Source organism: Falco punctatus, assembly GCF_963210335.1.
Source record: "Falco punctatus genome assembly, chromosome: 6".
In the NCBI taxonomy this organism is placed as follows: domain Eukaryota; kingdom Metazoa; phylum Chordata; class Aves; order Falconiformes; family Falconidae; genus Falco; species Falco punctatus.
In genome coordinates this window covers 11,520,393-11,539,875 of record NC_137585.1, presented here as the reverse complement: position 1 = coordinate 11,539,875, position 19,483 = coordinate 11,520,393, and the positions used below count along the sequence as shown (strand labels likewise).

Here is a 19,483-nt window from a genome sequence, read left to right as displayed (position 1 = left end):
TAAACGTTGTGCTGCATACAGTGCTTTCTGTACATGCTCTAGATTCTGAAGTCCTGTTTTGCTTGTAAGTAAATAATTATACTAAATAACTACTAAATGTGCTAAATAATTGTAGCTTTATTCCATGTCTCTTTTAACTTTCTGAATAAAGTGAATGTACATAAAAGCTATCTGATATTCTGTGTACTGCTGCAAAACTTGGTCTTGTAGTTCTTTACAGTTGAATTTTTCCTTGTTTGCCAGAACACAGTGCTAGAATTGATTTCATTTATCTTGAGGTAGGCTTGAAAGAGAGATTGGAATGGCATTACTTTGATTTTTTTTTTAGTATACTTTTATACTAGAATTTCTTCTAATATGCTTTAATTTTATACATTTATAAAATACGTAGGTGTTAAGTGAATACCTACATTTTCACTTAAATATCTTTTATTTATCGCAAAACACAAGACAGTGATTTTTTTTATTTTTAGCTTTTAATTTCTGAAGAGACCTGCAGTCAACTCCTTTGCACTAGGCTTACTCTTTTTTCAAAACTTAAAACACTTTCCTATGTTACAATTCTTGAGTTTAGTGTGTGTGTATAGAGAGAAATAAACTGGAAATCCTGTCTCTGAGGATTGGAATTTAGTGTAGTTTTAGATGGAAAACAAAATATTTTAGCATACACTTGCCAGTTAAGCTTTTAAAAGGACTTTCCATGGAGTGCAACTTCTGAAATAATGCAGTGCTTCTAAAAGGTTTCCATGTGATACACATGCCACAGTTGACCTGCTTTTAGTTTACAAGCTGCAGGAGTGAAATTAACAGCATCTTGGCCTGATCAAGTATAGAATGAAGTAAAGTTGTACTTAGTTTGCTGGCTTTCAGTGAAGTCTTGTGACCTGTGATATGTTCTGCTGGTGGGCTCTCCAGTTTTTCTCATGTTTCTTTCTGTTACATGGGAAACTTTAAACAGTTTACTTTTTTTTTTTTATGGGCAAGTTTTTGCACACTTGATTAGCACTAATGTATAGTAACATTGTAAAATGACTGTGGAAAGAGTCTCAGAGGTTGAATTTAAAACCATTTTTGTTTAAAAGTTACAGTTTCCCTAAAAATGTTTCATAAATTTAATACTAATTACAATATGATGAATGATAAAATGAAATATTGGTACTCCAGAATCAGATTAATTTTATTATTGGAAGATAGAAAATACTGTTTGCTTTAGGGTTTTTGTGAATACTTTTTTTCTAGTTAATGAATGCTTACAAAAATGTGTGCTACAGCTATCTATCAGTATTGAAGGTATTTGAGATTTGGTGGAGTTATCCTTATAATTGCGTGCATGATCTGCCTTTAATGTTTATGAAGAGGCCTGACCTACCCTTTGTTGGAGTTGAAAGAGCAATACTGCTGTGTGCACAGCTGAGAAAAGTTATGAGTTGCTTTTTGGTTTTGTTTTGTTGTGGTTTTTTTTTTGTTGTTTTGTTGTTTGTTGGTTTTTTTTTTTTTACATTGTAGCAAGCAAAAAATACATAATATAAATCCTTAATATTTCCAGTGCACAGTTTTAAAAGTAAACCACCTTTGTCATGCATTTGAATGGGGCCAAGGTAATACTGTTAGAAAGTGAATTTAAAAGGTTTCGAAATGTTTTTACAAGGGTAAAGATACTGACCTGCTGGATTGCCTTAATGTATTCCAGTGTGTGTTTAAGAAGGATTTAGGAAGCTAATTGATCCAGTTATTGTGATTTGAACTGTATTAAAGACATGTAGTAAAATAGATGCATGTCAGGGCTCAGTGAAGAACACTTAGCAAGAATGCTCAAAAATAAAGTGACTTGAATTCTTTTTATATTACTGGTGGTCTGCATGGTATATGTAGACAACACACTTGGAAATGAAGTGATTATCTTTCTAATATACCTGAATCATTTCTCTTAAAAAAAAAAAAAAATAAAGAAAGAAAAAAAAGAAAAAGGTTAACAAAGTTGTTGCAAAACATACACATTTTTATTTTAAATGGTTGACTTCAGGTAGCAGCTATGCTTAAATTGTTCAGATTTCCTCATAGTGTAACATACACTGTCATCTGATTACAGTGTCTAGTTTAGGAGTCTAGAAAATAAATAAGTTTTTATTTTAAAAATAAAAGATTATTCAATTGTATCTCAACATTGGATTACATGGAAAATTGCACACATCTATTTAACCTGGTTTAACTATAAATGACTATGGAGCATCTGGAATTAGTAAAACCAATGAAGGATAAACACTGGCAGTATCTTTGTTACAGGAGGGGCTACTGTGTAGTTTTTGTTTTATTAATGCAATCCTGGTTCCTCCACTAGATTTGAGTTATAGAACCACACGCTAAATAAAAGAGTGAGGGAAGGGTGAAGGAAGACCAGTAGTTTGTAGAGTTGAATTTAGTTATAGTCTTCTGGCAACTGCACCTCCTGTTCAGTATCCTGGTGACAGCCAGCCAGGCTGATTTCTGAGCTGCTCTCATTGAATGCACTAGGCTTGAATTCCTTTAAATTATTTTGGCATTTTTGATTTAAAAAAAAGATTTTCTTTGTTCTTATTTTGTGAAATGTTTTATATAACAATTTTTTGTGTAAGTTGTGCACTCAGCAATAGTTGTCCTGGGAAAATAGTGGTTTGATTATAGAAAAAGCCTAACGTATTATGCATAAATGAAGGAAAAAACTTGTGATTTTTCTGTTAATATTATTTTTAACAATCTGATATTATAGAAAATGACTGGATTACCTGAAGTTGTCCACTCACATAAAATTTTTTCTTAAATTTTCTACAGAAAATTATGGCAATTACCTGAAACTTTTAATTGTTAAATGCATTGGTTTTTTTGTTATTATTGTGTAAGCATAGTGTATTAATCATTATTCTTCAAATATTCAAGCTTTTTCTTGCTGACTTTAGTCAAGCAGAACTTGGCTTCATTGGGAATTCTGCTGACTAAAGACTATGTAATTGCCCAGCAATTTATGTAGTTAAAAGATACCACTCCACACATAGTTTATGCTTTTGAACCTGAATGTTCTGCTTTTTTTCTCAGTGTTGCCAGAAGGGATCACTTCTGCATAGTAATTTATGGATAAATTTCAGTAGTTCTCTTTAAACAGTGCTGGTTTCAAAAGCTGTTAGTTCTGTGAATATGTAAGATCCTTGTTAACTTAAATAATTCCATGAATTCTCAAGTATATTATATACAAGTTCGCTATATACATATATAAATAAATAAATGTATGCTACAGTTTGTTATTATTTTGTTCTTGTATATGTGTTCTACATGCATGGTAGTTTTATACTTTAGGATTAGCATCTGTTGCATATGCATTTATTTCCAGCTTAACAAAGGGCAGAAAGAAAAGTTAGTTTCCATTATATTGGGAAAATGTAGAGTGTGACCAATTCAAAATGCTCCTCATGAGCAGAGGTGTGTCAACATATATTTCCTATACTTCATAAACTTTGTGCATCCAGTTTATTCTTTGTCGCAGCTGTGAGGCAGCGTATGTTTTATGAATTACCTGGTTTCTCTGTGTGCATGCTAGTGTAATACGGGGGTGGATATCCTTACTCCTGTAATACCACGTTGCCATCAATGCCATCATTGCTGTGAAGAGAGGTACCGTAGAAGGCAGAGGCACTGTGAAGGTGATCAGTGTCTGCTTAATGGCACAGCAGAACATAAGGAGCGGGGGTGTTTCTATTTCTGGAAGGATCTGCTTGCTAAGCGTTATATGTATGTAATTATATGATGATATTTTATCTGCTAATAGAATTGAGGAGGAGTTGTGCAGATAGTTGAAAAGAAAATCGTTGGATTTGTGCTTTGCAGGTCATGCCTGGCATGCTCCCTGCCTAGGCTAGCTGGGCAAGGAGACAAAATTGTATGGATTATAGGATGGGTGGAGGATCTGGCTGGTATTTTGTTCTCTGTTTATTTGGGGGCAGGGGGAGTTTACCTCCTCTTGAATGACAAATAATTTTTGCTTAATTGTTAACTGGTGAGTAATATTCTTGATATCAGTGCCCTTATCATGTATAGGGTGCTTGAATTACTTAAATGTCCTGTTAACTTCCTGGATATGGGACCTCTTAGAAAATGTGGTCTTCTGTCTGAAATGGGCGTGTTAGTGCCTACCCAGCTCTGTGAAAAGCTTTGGGACTAGAGAAGAGTATTCCAGAAATGCATAGTTGGTATAAAAAAATCAACTTGGAGAAAGAAATTAAGTAAAAGCATTGTATTCTGACTGAAAAAGACTTTGGTGTTGAGCCCTAGTCCTGTTTTCATTCTGGCCTGATCTGTGATCTCTGCTTCAGCTTCCTTGTCGTATTACAAAGGCATCACTGGCAATCAACCTTTTCTTTGAGAAGTAAATATATTTTTCTTGGTTGCAACGGAGAACATACAATTATGATAATATCCCATTGGTCAAAGGTCACATGATGTAAGAGTTGTGCTACATGCTTATGAGTAGACCAAAATGAAGTAAAAAGGAAAGATAACATATGCACAGACATTCTGGCAGCAATGTTTTCTGTTGGAAGGCAAATCAGCATTTTTATTTTACTTGTTTAAGTATTGGGTTAGACAATGTGAAACCTTTCCGGTTTGCTTCAGAAAAGTCATATGAAAATGAACTTAAAATCTCATGTTGAGTTGCTTCTCTGTAAATTGAACCTTCTCTTTAGGAGAGTATGAAAAATTGAATTCACCTGCTTGACGTGTAAACGAAAAGTCATCAAGTCTTCTTTTCAAGTATTAGTAAAAGGAGAAAAAAGTGCAATGATTATGCATTCTTTCTGTGTGGGAGAACTAATGCCTGGTCTTTTCTGCTTCAAACAGTATATCCAGAGCTTGTAAAACAAAGGATTAATTTTTTTTTAAATGACCAGTCGTGTTTTATTTCAGTCTTTGGATTAAACATTCATAGTATCTGAATTTGCAGTAGGTGGTTAGGGGCGGGGCAGGGGGGGAAGAATATTATTACAGTTAAAGTGTTTTGGTTCAAGACTAGCAGCTGAGGCATGTCAAATCACTAAGTTGAAAATCCTGAGCCATTATTCTTATTCTTTTTGATAATGTCATGTAATGTCAGAGAAATAGGTTAGTATCTTTTTCTTGCCTCAAATTAGTACAATGTCCCTATGAGAAGAACCGTACTTCCAGGGCTTGAAGGAAGCAGAGGGGATAAGTGTTATTAATTGGAATAGTGAGGTTTTCTATCTGAGACATACAGTAGTAATAAAGGAATACTATTTATTTTTATTGAGTATAATTGGTATCACATCCTGGTTTGCATAATAGAGTTACCATGTGCTAGTGATTTTTTTTTTTTTTTTTTCATATATTCATGGTCATGGTCACCTTTGAGCTTTTCTAATATAAAGACAGAATCATATTCTGTAAGCTTTTGATATTTTGTGGGTTTTGCAAATTGTCTACACAAGTCAAAGGTAAACGTTATCTCTTTCATAAATATTTAACATCTGTTTTACTGGGCATCCTTTATATTTGGACCTTTACTATTTCTCTGTTTTAGACCTTTACTATTTTACTTTATTTTTAAATAAGGGAAAAAGCCTCATTTTAACTACATATCAAGGTCACCTACTTAATTCTTAAGCTTTTTTTTTTTTTTTTTTAATGTGAAAGTTTCTTTTTCCAGTGCAATTAGTGTTGGTATTTAGAATCAGTGACTCACTCAGCACCAAATTTTCCTAGGCATAGCATCATGCAAAAAATCTAGTATTATCCAATTTCTTCGTTGTTGTTTTTTTTTTAATAATTTTTTTTCTTATAAAGCATATATTCCTTCTTAGTATGCAAGGACTTGAACACTCTTATATTGTCTTTATTGGCATACATTTGTACAAGTTACCACACATCCTTATGAACATGTATTCAGAGATATGTTTTTGTTTGAGATGTTATATTAAATTGTGTTGCTATGATGCTCTGTTACTAAGACTATGTCAAGCCTTCTCTGTGACAAAGTTCCCTTGAGGCAGAACTGGGTGTTTTTTGCTCCTTGAAGGCTTTTCCCTTCATGGTACAGACACCTCTTTCTAAGTCCTAGTAAAACAGATCAGTGTGATTTGCATGTAAAAAGAACTGTTTGCATTTAGGAACACTGGATATTAACAGAAAAGGATGGAGAAGCAGAAGTATTTCAGTTGTTAGAGTTCTTGAAGCTTAACATTTTAAGTGGAAATGCATTTGAAATACCTATGACCCTTCTATTTTACTTTTAAACCTTCCATTTCTTATCAAACATGGACTATAGAAGAAAGACCACTGTTTGTCCTAACATTCCCAAACCCTTAACAGTGGATGCTTCTGTACCATTAAATTCTTTGCTTCTAAGTAAAAAGATTGTGTTATATGAATATGCACTTTACAAAAATTAAGTACAGTTGGAGTGTCCAGTTGCATGAACTGTCTGGAACTGATACCCAGCTTTCCTCTTGAGAGAGAAGCACTAAATAGCAGAACATTGTATGTATCAAGGCCAAGAGGAAGGTGCAGACTGAGGCTACTAAACCTGGCTCAAAAAGCCATTCATTCACCATTCATTCATTATGAAATGTTAGACTTTTTTCTTTTTGAAAAAAATAATTGTTTGTAGATGTCTTGCCGTATTCACAGACAGATCGTGCAATTTAATAATTTTTACAGGCAGTTTTGAACAAATCAGTTAATTGAAAACATTTCCTATTACTTCTAGAGAAGAAACATCCCCACGCGATTTTTTCTTGTAAAGATTTTTTTTTCTTAATGCTGAAAGTTCATGTCAGCCACCTTCAAGAAACACCTCTGAGTTCAGAGATATATGTAAGACCTTTTTTCTTTGAACTCACGATGAAAATATTTTTTAGGTTTTTGCTACTTTTGTCCCTTCTACAACAGTGAAGATTTCTAGAGGTGCTCTTTCTCTTCCATGCTGATCTCTTGAAGTTGGTTCATTTGTCATTAGCAAACCCAGTCCTAAAATTATCCTCGACAGATTGGTAGTTATTAGTACAGTTCAACTGGAGAACAATCTTGAATGTGGATTCACCTTTTTTTACTGCCTCTGCTACTATGATTCTGAAGTTCTTTGGTTGTTGGTTGCTTGTTGGTTTTTTTTTTACTATACTACTCTGGATAAAACTGTGTGCAAAACAAAAAAGACCATGCGTGGAAGGGACATGTGGAGGTTTTCTAGTCCAAACCTCTGCTTAAAGATCTGGTTGGAGCAGATGGCTCAGAGCCCTGTCCAGTTGAGTTCTGAATATCTTCAGGGATGAAGACCACACCATGTCTGTGGGAGCTTGTTCCATATCTGGTCAGAATTTTCACTATTCTGACTTCTGTCCTGTGGATCTTGTCCTAATCTCCCTGTGCAACTCTGAGAACAGCCTGCCTCTATCTTTTAGAGGACTGTTTATAGTACAAGAAGTATACTTTAAGTATGAGAATTTTTAGCCTACTGTGGTCACTTTTGCGCAGGCATGTGCAGGACCATTGATGTCTGATCTTTGTGACCTAGTTTGTAGATAACTAATCATACTGTTCTTAACTCTTTTTGTAGAATACAAACTAATTTCCAGGGTTTCTGATTAGCATTAAATTGAATCATGGTTACAGAGATTGTTGATCTGCACTTGATGTTGATTAATTACAGGTATATTGTATTGCCTAGCTATGCGTAACAAAGTTTTAATTCATGCTGCGTTCTGGGGTTTTTTGAGGGGCAGATGGGGAGAAAGCTTGGTGAGAGGAGAGGTTTTTCCTTCAGAAAGCACACGTGTTGATTGTATCAGCTTTGTCAGACTTCTCGCAGAAGTTCAGGTACACGTTGTAGAAGTGCGTGGCTTTTGAAGTAAAAATGTATTTGTGATAGAGAAAGCTTATAGAGGGACATTACAGAAATTTGAAAGTTTAACTGCATGATTCTTTATTTTCATAGTAAAACCAAACCTAGTCTTTTCGTGTTCTGGTCCCAAGAAACCAATTATGGTGAAGGCTGGAGACCTCGGAAGAACTTTCTATAAAATCTTGAGTTACTGAAGCTGTGAGAATTAACTCTTGAAAAAGTTTCTGTAGATTCTGGAGGCAAAGAAAGAAGCTGAATAGTATTGTAATATACTTTAGATGATAAGGTTTTATTTGAACGCATCTTTGACTTTCAAGAGTGAAAAAGTTGGTATTTTCTAAGTGGGAAATTCTTGAAGTTGGGAGAAGCTGACAAAGAATCATGGGCAAAAATATAAAAAAGATCCTCAATTAAGAAATACATGTGTAATTATAGATGTATATATATACACACATAGATATGTATATATGTAAAATATAATTACTCATGTCAATAGGTAACCCTCTGGAATTAATTCCATATTTGTCTTATTATAGGTAATAGGGGTTTGGGTTTTTTTGGTGTGGTTTTTTTTGTTTTGTTTTTTTTTTTTCCCCCGACCATAGAAAGTTTTCAGTGATAAAGACATTTGGAAGGCAAAGTATACAGACCTTTTCTGTCTAGAGCCTTTCAATTGAAAATATGTGCTAAAAGTACCACTGTGATACTTGCAAAGTCTTGTCTTCTGAATGATGCTGTCCTCTGAGTACTTAACGGTTACACATGGAATCCCCATGTGGTTCATGGGTTGTGGTCTGGTAGAGAGACAAAACTGGTACATGCATGTGGTAGATCTCTATCTCAGGAAATACTCTAAAGTCAACCTCAGCAATTATTTCTGAATCACAAGCAGAGTAGTATTTTAGACGTTGGCCTAGGCTTCACACCATTTTACTGATCTAGGAGAAAGCACGTCTCTCCTGATACATATTATTCCTTTCCTGTATATAAATGCTCACCATGTATTTGGTGATTTTACATGTACGTAGAACAGTGAGTGAAAGGTAGGCAGTATCTATCTAATATTAAGCCCTTTTTTCCCCCACTAGTAATTTCTTTTGCATAGAGTCTATATTTATATGTTGTCACTTACAGAATACTATTCTAAATTACTTCAGTGTATCATACCTTTTACAAATACTTTTCTTAATAGCTCTTCAGGGATCAGTTTTCACAGAACATTGTTTTGCTGGTTTTCTGATGTTACTTTCTTCTAGGATATAATAGGAATTGCCAGTTCTTGAATGCATTTTCCATGTGAGGCTGTGGTGGGTTTTTTCCCACTCCTTTGTCTTAAATGAATTTGAAAACCCATACCTGCTTTCTCTGTGGGAGCTATCAGAGCCCCTATTCTGCTTGTAGGTAAACATGGAACCTGCACTTTCTTTTTTGTGAAGCTGTGTCTGATCTACAGAAGTGAAATGGACTTGGAATTTGCACATTATTTATTTATTTATTATTGCTTTTTGCTGTTTTAAGCACTGTTTAAAAAAACCCCAAACTGTATGCTGAGGAAAAGGACCTACAAGTTCTACAACACAAATCTTTGTGGAATTGATTTTTGCAGATTATCTTAATACCTATTTTTGTGGAATTGATTTTTGCAGATTATCTTAATACCTATTTTTGTGGAATTTCAGGGATTTTTTTTTTCTCATGTCAGTTCAGTACCTTTCAGATGATAATATGATCCATATGATGGAGAACATTGGCATTTTTGTGTTGCCTGACTTTCACTATCTAATGATAGGGGTAGGGAGTACAGCCCTTGAACAACTTTGTATGGGTTGGTATTGCCTGATTGGAAGATAAAAGGGCAGTTGAGTAAAGAAGTGAAATAACTTGTTTCAATCTAAGCTTTGCGTCTTAGATGTTGCAGGTTCTCAGTTCCCTCATTTAACCATCTTGTTTTAACAGTTGGCATGTACAGACAGACATAAGTTTGTATGCCTACAGGGATTTAGATGCTCTACTTCAAGAAAAAAAAAAAAGTAACCTTTCTTTTTCCTGATATAGTATAAAATCAACGTTTACATCTCTTAATATAGAGATGTGAATGCTGTATACTTTTGGCAACAGTTGATTGGTTCAAGTATTAAATTATACTTTCCAAATTAGTTAATTTTCTAATTTTTCTTAAAACTTTGAAATTGTGTTTGTCTTTCATTTTGGTTAAAAAGGCCCATCCCCACCCACCCCCTGAACAACCCAACCCAAAAGTTGAGACCATACACCCCACCCCCTTTCTAAAAGTAGAAAACTTAAAACTGAATTTCCAGGTTTATTAGGGCATTTCATTCTCTGAAATTATAAAAAGCTTGTATTTCTATTTCTTCTTAAAAGATCTTCCTAATGTTTACCTTTGGTTCTACCCAGAATTCTCACAGATATCTCATTAAAAAATAATAGCTTATCCAATTAATAAGCACTCCACTTGAAGTAGCATATTTCTTAATAGCCGAAGAATTTAAAGTGTCTCTGAGTAAATTTTGTTTCTTCAAAGATTTTTTTCTTTTTAAGACCATGTTTGTTGTAATTACTAATGCAGTCTAATTTTCCAAATTGAGAGACAGTCCTAAATTTCCCTCTGGTCTCATGTCCTCATGGTCTTGTGATATTAGCCTTTGCTCAATTACATACTTTCCTTGTTAGATACAGATGATAAATGCTGAAAATTTAATGCAGAATAAGAGCTGTTAAGAGTTTTCCTGTTAAAAAACAATACAGAATACCAGATTACTCTTTTTTTCCTTACACACACACACACCCTTTCTGTAACAAGAGTGTGAACTCCATTCATTAAATAACTAAGCACTAACTGAATGTTAGCTACATGGATCATGGTATCTTTGTAGGAAATTTTTGCATTCAATTTTATTATATAGTCAGATGCTTTAATAATAAAAAGAAGTCCACGGAAGCTTTTCATTGCAAACAAGATATTGCCATGAGGCAAATTACAGAATTGGAAGTAAGAAAAATAAAATACTGAAAGGATTGAATTTTCCATTTATTTGAAGGATTGAGAATTACTGCATCATATTGTTTCATTCTTTTTGAAGAAAAAAAAACCCAGAAAAATCACCTACATTTCAGTATCTCATTACAGCTCCTATTTTTAGAAATTGATACATGACAGATATGCTAGAAGAATTTAGCCTTACTGCTACAAAGGGAAGTTAAATTCCTCAATGTAAAAAAAGAATTAAAACAAAATAAATATTGGCCAGTAGTTATTATTTAATTTTTGTTTTGACAGTGATCTTTGGTAATGTTTATATAGTTTTTTGTGCCACCAGATTCCATAATAAATGAAAAGTATTCCTCTGATTATGGTCTAAGTGTTATCAAACAGCTTACTTTTAATGCTGAGATCTCAAGCAGGAGTGAAGAGAGAAATCTAAGTTTTTAGTTTGAGTTTTTTAGAAAATTTTACAGCTGCTCTAAATTTATTTTATTTGCCATGATGCTATACGTTCATAGTCTGGTCCTGGGCTCTGTACCCTTTGGGATATGTGTATTGTGTAATCAAGCATTTCTAATTCATGACTTAGTAGGTACTGTAAGTTGTTAAGATGCCGCATGCTTATCCTGTGGCTGTAATTGGTATAGATCAGGAGAAAAGTCTGTATTGGCTGCATAGAAAGAAGACATTTTATTCCTGTTTTAAAATTGCTAAAAGGTGCTTGGAGGCTTGGCTGAAGATCCATGAGAAAAAGTCCATGTGAGCTGGCTAGAACTTTGTGATACAGATTTATCATCTGTTCTGCTCTTTATCACAGAGGTATTGCCAGTATATATGCTTTCAAAATGACTACTTTTTTTTTTTTTAATACTAATCTTGGATAGGCTTTTTGGAGCCTGCAGTTTCAGCCAAAGATTTATTCTTCAAATAATGCAGTCTGTTATGTCTGCTGAAGAAACAGCTAATTGATTGAACACGTTGAATGAGTCATTTATTAAGCATAAACTTGCATGTAAAACTGATAGGTTGTCATAGGTAGGGGTTAAATCACCAACTGTCTTTGCCAGAAATACAAATGCAGCATCCCCACCCTCAGCCAGCTCCACACATCCTGTTCTGACAAAACAAATGGCGATATGCTCTAGAAGTTTTGCCTTTAAGATGTGCAAAATTCTGCAAGTTAGTTACATACTGAAAATTAGAGGCCAAGTAATATAGCATCCAGTTGAATGTACCTGGCAAATCAGTTGTCTTTACAGATACATACAAAGATAAATTGATAATCAAATTTATATTTGGTTTATCAAGTAATAGATCAAGTCGGGATAAATTTGAATTCTCACTAACCAGAGGTAAACTTTTAAGTGAATGAAGAATCCTTCTTAATCCACTGTTTGATGTTTTTACCACTTTTCCTTTTGGAGATGAAGAATATCAGGATTTCTGGTGGGCTTACAACATTCCTTCTCCTCCTAACCGTTGCAATGGGGAAGAGGGGCTTCGTTCCAAGCTTATTCTTTTTGTTTTATTCCTTGTGAATGGCTCTTGATCTTTCTGCATATAAAAAGATTTTGTAATGTGTGTTAGGGAACTGCATTTCACAAAGTTCTCATGGCCTATGTAAAGCTGATGGTCAGGCTTTGGTGACTGCATTTTGTATAGGAAAGCTTGCTACTCTCTTGGATATGCAGAGCTATCTGTGTGTGGATACATTGGCCACCCGTAATCAGTCCCGGAGAAGGCAGTCTTGGGCAACCTGATCTGAAAGCAGTGCTGACCTTGCTTTTGAGCAGGACCTTGGACTGGATGGCCTGCTTGTCTTAATTCTGGCCTAAATTATTGTAGGATTTGATGAATACAAATTGTTGATAAAATCTACTGAAAATGCAGGGGCTTACATATTTTGTAATCCATGGAAAGTTTCCTTCTTTTCACAGGAGTGTGACTGGAGAGCTTCTGAAGCCTTTTAGGGCATGACTCTCTCGAACTGTAATGTTTTGGGAATGGCCTGGATGGATGATCTACTGTGTCTTTTCCAACCATAATTTCTATGAATCTGTAATTTTGAGGTTGACTTCTTGTTGCCCAACTTTACAGTTACTTAATTCCAGTATCAGGCATATTTTAAGACACCACATTTAGTCATGGCAAGACTGTGTGGGCTGTTTCATCTTTTTGTGTTGTTTTTTAAAACCTTCTGAAGATTGTCAGCACTTAATGTATTCTTTCCTATTCCGGTGCCACAAATAATGTTCCTAGCCTATGAGGAAAGAGAAGTCTTATTGCCCATTTTGGAATAGATGATTGATTTAAAAAAGCTGCTCTCAAAACTGTTGAGTTATATGTGAGGTGTTAGGCTAATTCTGCTGTTTATTTATACCAGAAGTGCATTTCCATCACCAGAATAAGGGGTAGAATTGAAAAATTGTGTATTTGGTCATATTTTCAGTATTGTTATCAGTTAAGTTTATAACGTATTATTCAAACATTTTTTAGAGCTAAATGGCATGTGTACTTTTGAGGGCTATGAAAGACTTGTAGCTAAAAATAGGCTTGATTCATTTCTTTCTAAACAGTTCTTGAAACACTGGTGTGGCCCTGTTCCCTTCTCCTTGCTGAAAGTCACCCTTTTTATGCAAGAAGAGGTATCTTTTTGGAAAGACATCTTCTAGGAAGAGCTCTTTCACAAACACTCTTTGAAGAGAGCACCTCACCCTTTGAGTTTTTGAAGTGGATGCTTTCTGTCCTAATTTGCTGCCTGCTTACTTATGATAAATGCAAAGTTTGCTAGTTTCTGATATTTTTATAATTTTTTTTTCCTACAGCAAACAAAGCATGTAAACAAATCAGGATTTCTTTCTGGTGGACTAGAAACTTAGCTTTGTCTCTGAAAACAGAGGCATGTATGAATGTATATTATACATACACAAATAGCAAACAGTCTTTCCTAGGTGGCTGAGAATCACTTAGCCTAGAATTCCTGTGGGTTCTCCAAAGAACTGGAAACTGGAGGATTGGTAGTTAGGCATGAAAACACCATTGATACTACTGGGACTTGCTTGGAGTCTGTTTCTCTTTTTTTCCATTTAAATGATGTGTGGAATAATTCATAGATCAATCATGCTGTTACAGCCATGAAATGTCTGTGTTAAAATTTGTGGAGTAAGGTAATCTATAAGTCAAAATAGTATTGTGATCATTACCAGATTACGAAAACTGTATATGAAATGTGGCAACAAAGATGGTAGATTCAATAAGATGTTTCTCCATTTATTTTTTTTTTCTTCTGCACTACATCCTTTTTCTGTATCAAAAGTTACTTCTGTTTTATGTGTACATAGGTTCTTACAAATTTCTTGTTGGGGTTTATGTTGCATCCTCGCTAGTGTTTAACACAGTTTTGCCTATAGAGGCTTCTGTCCTTTACTCCCTTATAAGTAGTTAATCACATCTTAGCATGCTTTTTTTCATATTTGATAGGTATTTTTGTTTGCCTTTTAATTTTTTTTTTTTTAAATAAGACTCTCCATTTTAGTGTGTCTTTCCAAAATGGCTTTAATTCCTGTTGCACTCCTCTGAACTTGTTCTAGTTTGTCTTTTTGAAACAGTGCTGACTATGGAGTGCACTTTCTCCATCCAAGACAATCAGTTCTGAGACAATGGGAATAATGTCTTTTGCTTTTCGGGAGAAAATCTGGTGGGCTCTTTTGAAGTAATTATTTTGAAGTAACTTGGGTAGAGCCTGTAGGACCTGTTGATATGATACATAGTGTATTCATAGAACACCAGTTTGCCTTTCTAAAGCCTCTCTTTCTCCAGCTGACTGCTCTGATTGCTACTTGAATGCTGCATTTTGCAGTACCTATATAAATCACCTATATAAATCAGTCTGGTTTGGGTGGCGTTTAATAATAGGTAGCATGAATACATTGACATTCCCAGTTTGTGCATTGCTGACTGCTTCAGCAGTGGTGTTCTATCTATACAACTTCCATTGCTTTAATTTCTGTGTGTATGTGTTATATTTTTGAGTTAATATATTAAAGCTCTGATTGTTAATGGAATGCATGAATGTTTGACTGGTTAAGGTTAGCATTGATGGAAAAAATACCCAACTACCTTCTTTCTCTCTTAAAAAATAAATCAGCACAAAACCTAACAAACACAAAACCATTAAAACTCCTTGCAGTCCCTAAAAAGATACTTACTACTTATAGCACATGTGAATACTGGATAATATACTTTAACCAAATCTGTCTGCTTACACTGTGACCGTGGTGATTTAAACTATTTGAATTGGAGTCTTTCTTGGTAGTGATTTTCAGCAGTGGATATAAACGGAAAGTGTCCCCTTCTGACATTCTAGTACTTTAATTTGAAGATTTCCTCCAAACCCTTTGAATTCTTCTGTTTCTGAGCATGTGCTTGCACAGTAATAAAAGTTTCTCCAGCCTATAGTCTATTTTGACTGAAGTCAATTCACTTTACAAACATTTTGACATTCTATAAAGACCCTAAAGGTTATTTGGCTCATCATTCGCATATCAGAATTACATATATATATTTTTAAGTAGGTAATATGCCATTCTTTGAACACCCGTGTATATCTTGAGTTACTTTCATTAGCTGAGTAACTTAGCCTGCATTTTTGTAAAAAGAACAGCAGTTTAACTATAAATATATCAAAATGCCACAGAATTCAGGGCTACAACTCAAAAATGCTGATCAGTTTGTAAAATCTAAATCAGCCCCTCCATGAAACCTAGGGAAGGACCTCTGTGGTAGCAGAAAAATTTCCAGAAATTCACCACAGTCTTTTTCTAAGTTGCAGTTTGTGCTGACGTTGCCAGACAGCTAAGAAGAGATGGGAAAAGCAGGAAATCTTTTTGGATTTAATCTCAGTGATTTGAAAATGGAAAATGTTTTATTTTAAATTATAAACAAAAAACCTATAAAATACATGATATATAGTGATCACTTTAAATTGCATCATCTTCATTACTAATTAAGAAAATTCTTCATTTTGGAATCTGATGGTCAGAATTCCTACTTCCTGGACTGTTTTGGTTTTTTTGTTTTGTTTGTTTGCTGTTTGTTTGTTTTTTAAAATACATATCCAGACTAGGTTATTTGCTGTTTTCAGTTCATTTGTTGAGGTATTGGGGACTTGACTGCTGTATTTGAGAGCAATAGATACAGCTTTTAAAGTACCATCTTTCTGTTTTCTCATCTTGGAAAGCTTTTTCTGCATCCTTGCTTTCAGAAGTTGTTTGACAATATTGATGGGCAGTGCTTATCTTTTCCCTTGAAGCTATTCAAATTCCTTCATTTTTTTCATTTATCTTGATCAATAAAAAATTACTTATTGAGAGATCTTGCAGTTCTAGCCCTTGAATCCTGTATCTGAAAAAAGTTTTGATTTAGGTCCTTTGATCTTTTGTAGAACTTGTAAGTTAGGAAGACTTCAGGTAACCTGTGGCGATGAGTACTTGGATGAAGGACTGAATACTCATTTCTAAATGAGGAGGTGATGAGGTTATGAAGAGCACATAGATAAGCTAGGGAGCAGTTGTATCCAAGTGAAGGTCTCTACTCATCTGTCATGTAACTGAAGTACAGATACATGAGTCATTTTGTCTTTTGACTTCTAGTTGATCAGAAAGTCCAACACCTTCCTCTTATGAGACTGGCGAATGAAATACACCCATTTTCCTGTACCGTAGAACGTTGTATTACTCCAAACTGCTGGGCTTTCAAGGTTTGACCACAGTGACTTGCTCTACCCAAGTCTGTCCTTTAAAACTAAGAAATACCTTTGGTTTTATGAAGTTTTTATTGTTATTTTAAGGTAAAGGAAATATAATAATTCAGCAGCTGTGTTTTTGTTTTTAAATCAAGATTTCTGCTGTATTCTAGTACCATTTGAAGGATGGATGACGATGACTTTGGAGGATTTGAGGTATGTTATTCAGATGACTTAATTTTGAAATTTAACTTTTTAACTATTATAGGAATTTATAGCATTTTGTAAAATGCTATGTGTTACAATAATACTTTTTTTGTGTTTCTAGGCAGCAGAGAGTTATGAGTTTGGAGATGGTGAAAAGCAGACTATATCCCCTGCTATTGCTTGGGCAGCATTTCCTACAGGTATTGGTAAAATCACTATAAAAAGTCTTAATAATGTATTGCTGTCCTTATGTATTCACTATAAATACTAGTACCCAAAAGGGTGTATATGCACAATAAAAGAATGGACAGCAGTGAAATCTAGTATAAGAATATTCCTGAATAATTTTGGGAAGTTGCCCTTCTCAAAGTTAAACTTTTTTGAGGAATGAAAGGGAAGTATGGTTTGTCCAGGTCAAAGCCTGATTGGCTTCTCATGGGAAGAAGAAATGGAGCTTCTTCATTCGAAGGATATTCTTACTTTTGAGTGTGGAATGTCTCTTGCAAACGATGGGGAAATGTACAAAAAGTAAACCTAAAAATAAGACTTGAACATGTTGCTTCCTCCATTAGATTTCGTTGACTCTGATAGTGTCTTTTAGGTGCTTTGTGGGAGGGGGGAATGATCTTTTTTTACTTAAGCAGTTTTTAAAAGTAGAAAATACATGACACATCCTTTATCTTAAGCAGAAGCTGAAACATCATGGAGCTACTTTTATTCATTTATACAAATGCCCGGTGCGTGTCTGGATTTTAAGAAATTGAAAAAAGCTCATTGATAGTGGATAAATGTGCAATAGCAGAGCAACTAAAAGATTAAAGAGGTGTAACTGGCAGTTGATTTTGTTGTGGGATTTTAGTTTAGATTTCACTGTTTTCATAAACAGAAACATCACTTTAGCAGCATTAGGAAGAAAAAAGCAAGCTCTATTTTAACCTTTGGTCAGGAACTAAAGACTTCTGCTTGTTGTTATATTATTATGCTAAATAAATTATGCAAACTAATTATATTTTTAAACATAAGAAAGGTATTTTTCTCATTATGAGCTCTCCATAAATCATATTTTTCGAATGTTTTTATTTGTTTATTTCTGGTGCTACTGGCTTTTATCCATTACTGAATAATTTATTTTATTTGTCATTGAAATAAAGGAAAACAAATAATAAGGAAACTATATTTTCCCAAATAAATTTATTATTAATTTTGACTGCTAGTAAAAAATACTGCTTCAATTCATTAGCATATTTGAATGTGTTTAAATTAAATCCAATACAGCTATGTGGTATGTATCTCATGAAGTCTAATTTAAACCTAACAAGCTGTGTAGAATTTAAATTATTTGTAAGTAACACGAAAGTTTTTTGTATGATTTAAGTGACACAGAAGTTTTAGGGTAGTTTATACCAAGGTATTTTAAGTCTTTCAAAATTAAAATAATTTGAATTTGGAAATAATTCCTTGCATTTGGAATATTTTGTTATTGTAAAAATCTTTAGGTGACTTTTTCATGCAAATGTTGCGGTGAACAAATGAACTTATTTAAAGAGGCGAGTTTTTAATAGGATCAATCAAAATGCTTGTTAGGCATTGACTTGTAACTTAATGTTTTTAGTAACAGAAATAACAGAGTTTTCTGCCTACTGTTATTTATATAAGTTGTTCTTGTCTTACCCTAGAAATTGGTCAGTCAGTAAGTTTTGCTGAAAAATGTCAGAAATGTATTTTAGTGCTATTGAGATTATTTTCATAAATTTCAAGTGTGATACAGTTATATACAACCAAGATTCGGTGAACTTTATGGAAGGAGGACTATGTTACCCATCTCATTGATTTCCTGCATATCTGATGTTTTTAAGATCTAAAAAGTTATAAAACAAAACACTGAAGCCTGTTGCCGTATTTCTTAGCATGCAGGAATAAATCAGAAATTATTTCTAAGGCTCCAGTGTTCATTACAGTGATCAATTTTGCCCTTGAAACTTGTCTTGGGCTTCTTACTATCGTTTTGAACATTGATTTAATTTTTTCGGTAGACAACATTGTGATGAAATGTTTATTGGTATGTGCAAATAGTCTTTTCTATGCAGGACTTCAAATTGGAAATTGTTTATTAGCTGTGTTTGCTGGTTCAGAAAGGGAGAAAAGTAAGAATTTGTACAGCAGAAATACTATACTCTTCTTTCTCCTTCCATCGGGACAGTTAACAGAGAACATGCATCTCTTTCTGCTAGGCTTCTCTAGCAGTGTCACCTGATAGGAAAAGACTAGTTTTATTCTGAATGGCAAAAGTGGTAACAAATTTGTTTGGTTTTTATCTCTTATGGTTGCAGGTTTGAATTAGAACCCATCATAGCAGGTGCTTTTTAAACATGGAAATAGAGCATAGGGCAGGTCTGAAGACCTTAGCTCTGTGAAAGTATGCATTATGAGTATGAAGAAGTTAGCAGTAGTGAAGAAAAATAACATGCATTTGTGCAGTCCTGTTACTTAGATGTCTTTGCTACTACTGTTAGCAAAGTCCAAAGAACCACCTGTTGTATTGGGTCTGTTCCTTCTGATTGTTTAACTGAGGTAGAAAAAAGTCCTTCTTAATTAGTGTCATTGTATATGTGATGGATTTCTTTTTTCCTTTCCAGCCTTAACATGAAGT

The 19,483-nt window shown here is 34.2% G+C and overlaps 1 protein-coding gene across 8 annotated transcripts in view; it reads left to right on the top strand.

Moving 5' to 3' along the window:
- The window catches only part of CCDC91 (coiled-coil domain containing 91), a 166,222-nt gene that overhangs the window by 26,539 nt on the left and 120,200 nt on the right, over positions 1 to 19,483 (top strand). For 5 of the 8 annotated variants that reach the window (XM_080392387.1, XM_080392386.1, XM_080392392.1 and 2 more), the window contains exons 2-3: positions 16,782 to 16,842; positions 16,955 to 17,033. In XM_080392387.1, the coding sequence (XP_080248513.1) occupies positions 16,813 to 16,842; positions 16,955 to 17,033 (109 nt within the window). In that variant the 5' untranslated portion in view covers positions 16,782 to 16,812. The remainder of the gene's footprint in view (positions 1 to 16,781; positions 16,843 to 16,954; positions 17,034 to 19,483) is intronic. The other 3 variants (XM_080392391.1, XM_080392390.1, XM_080392389.1) reach the window with 1 other exon arrangement.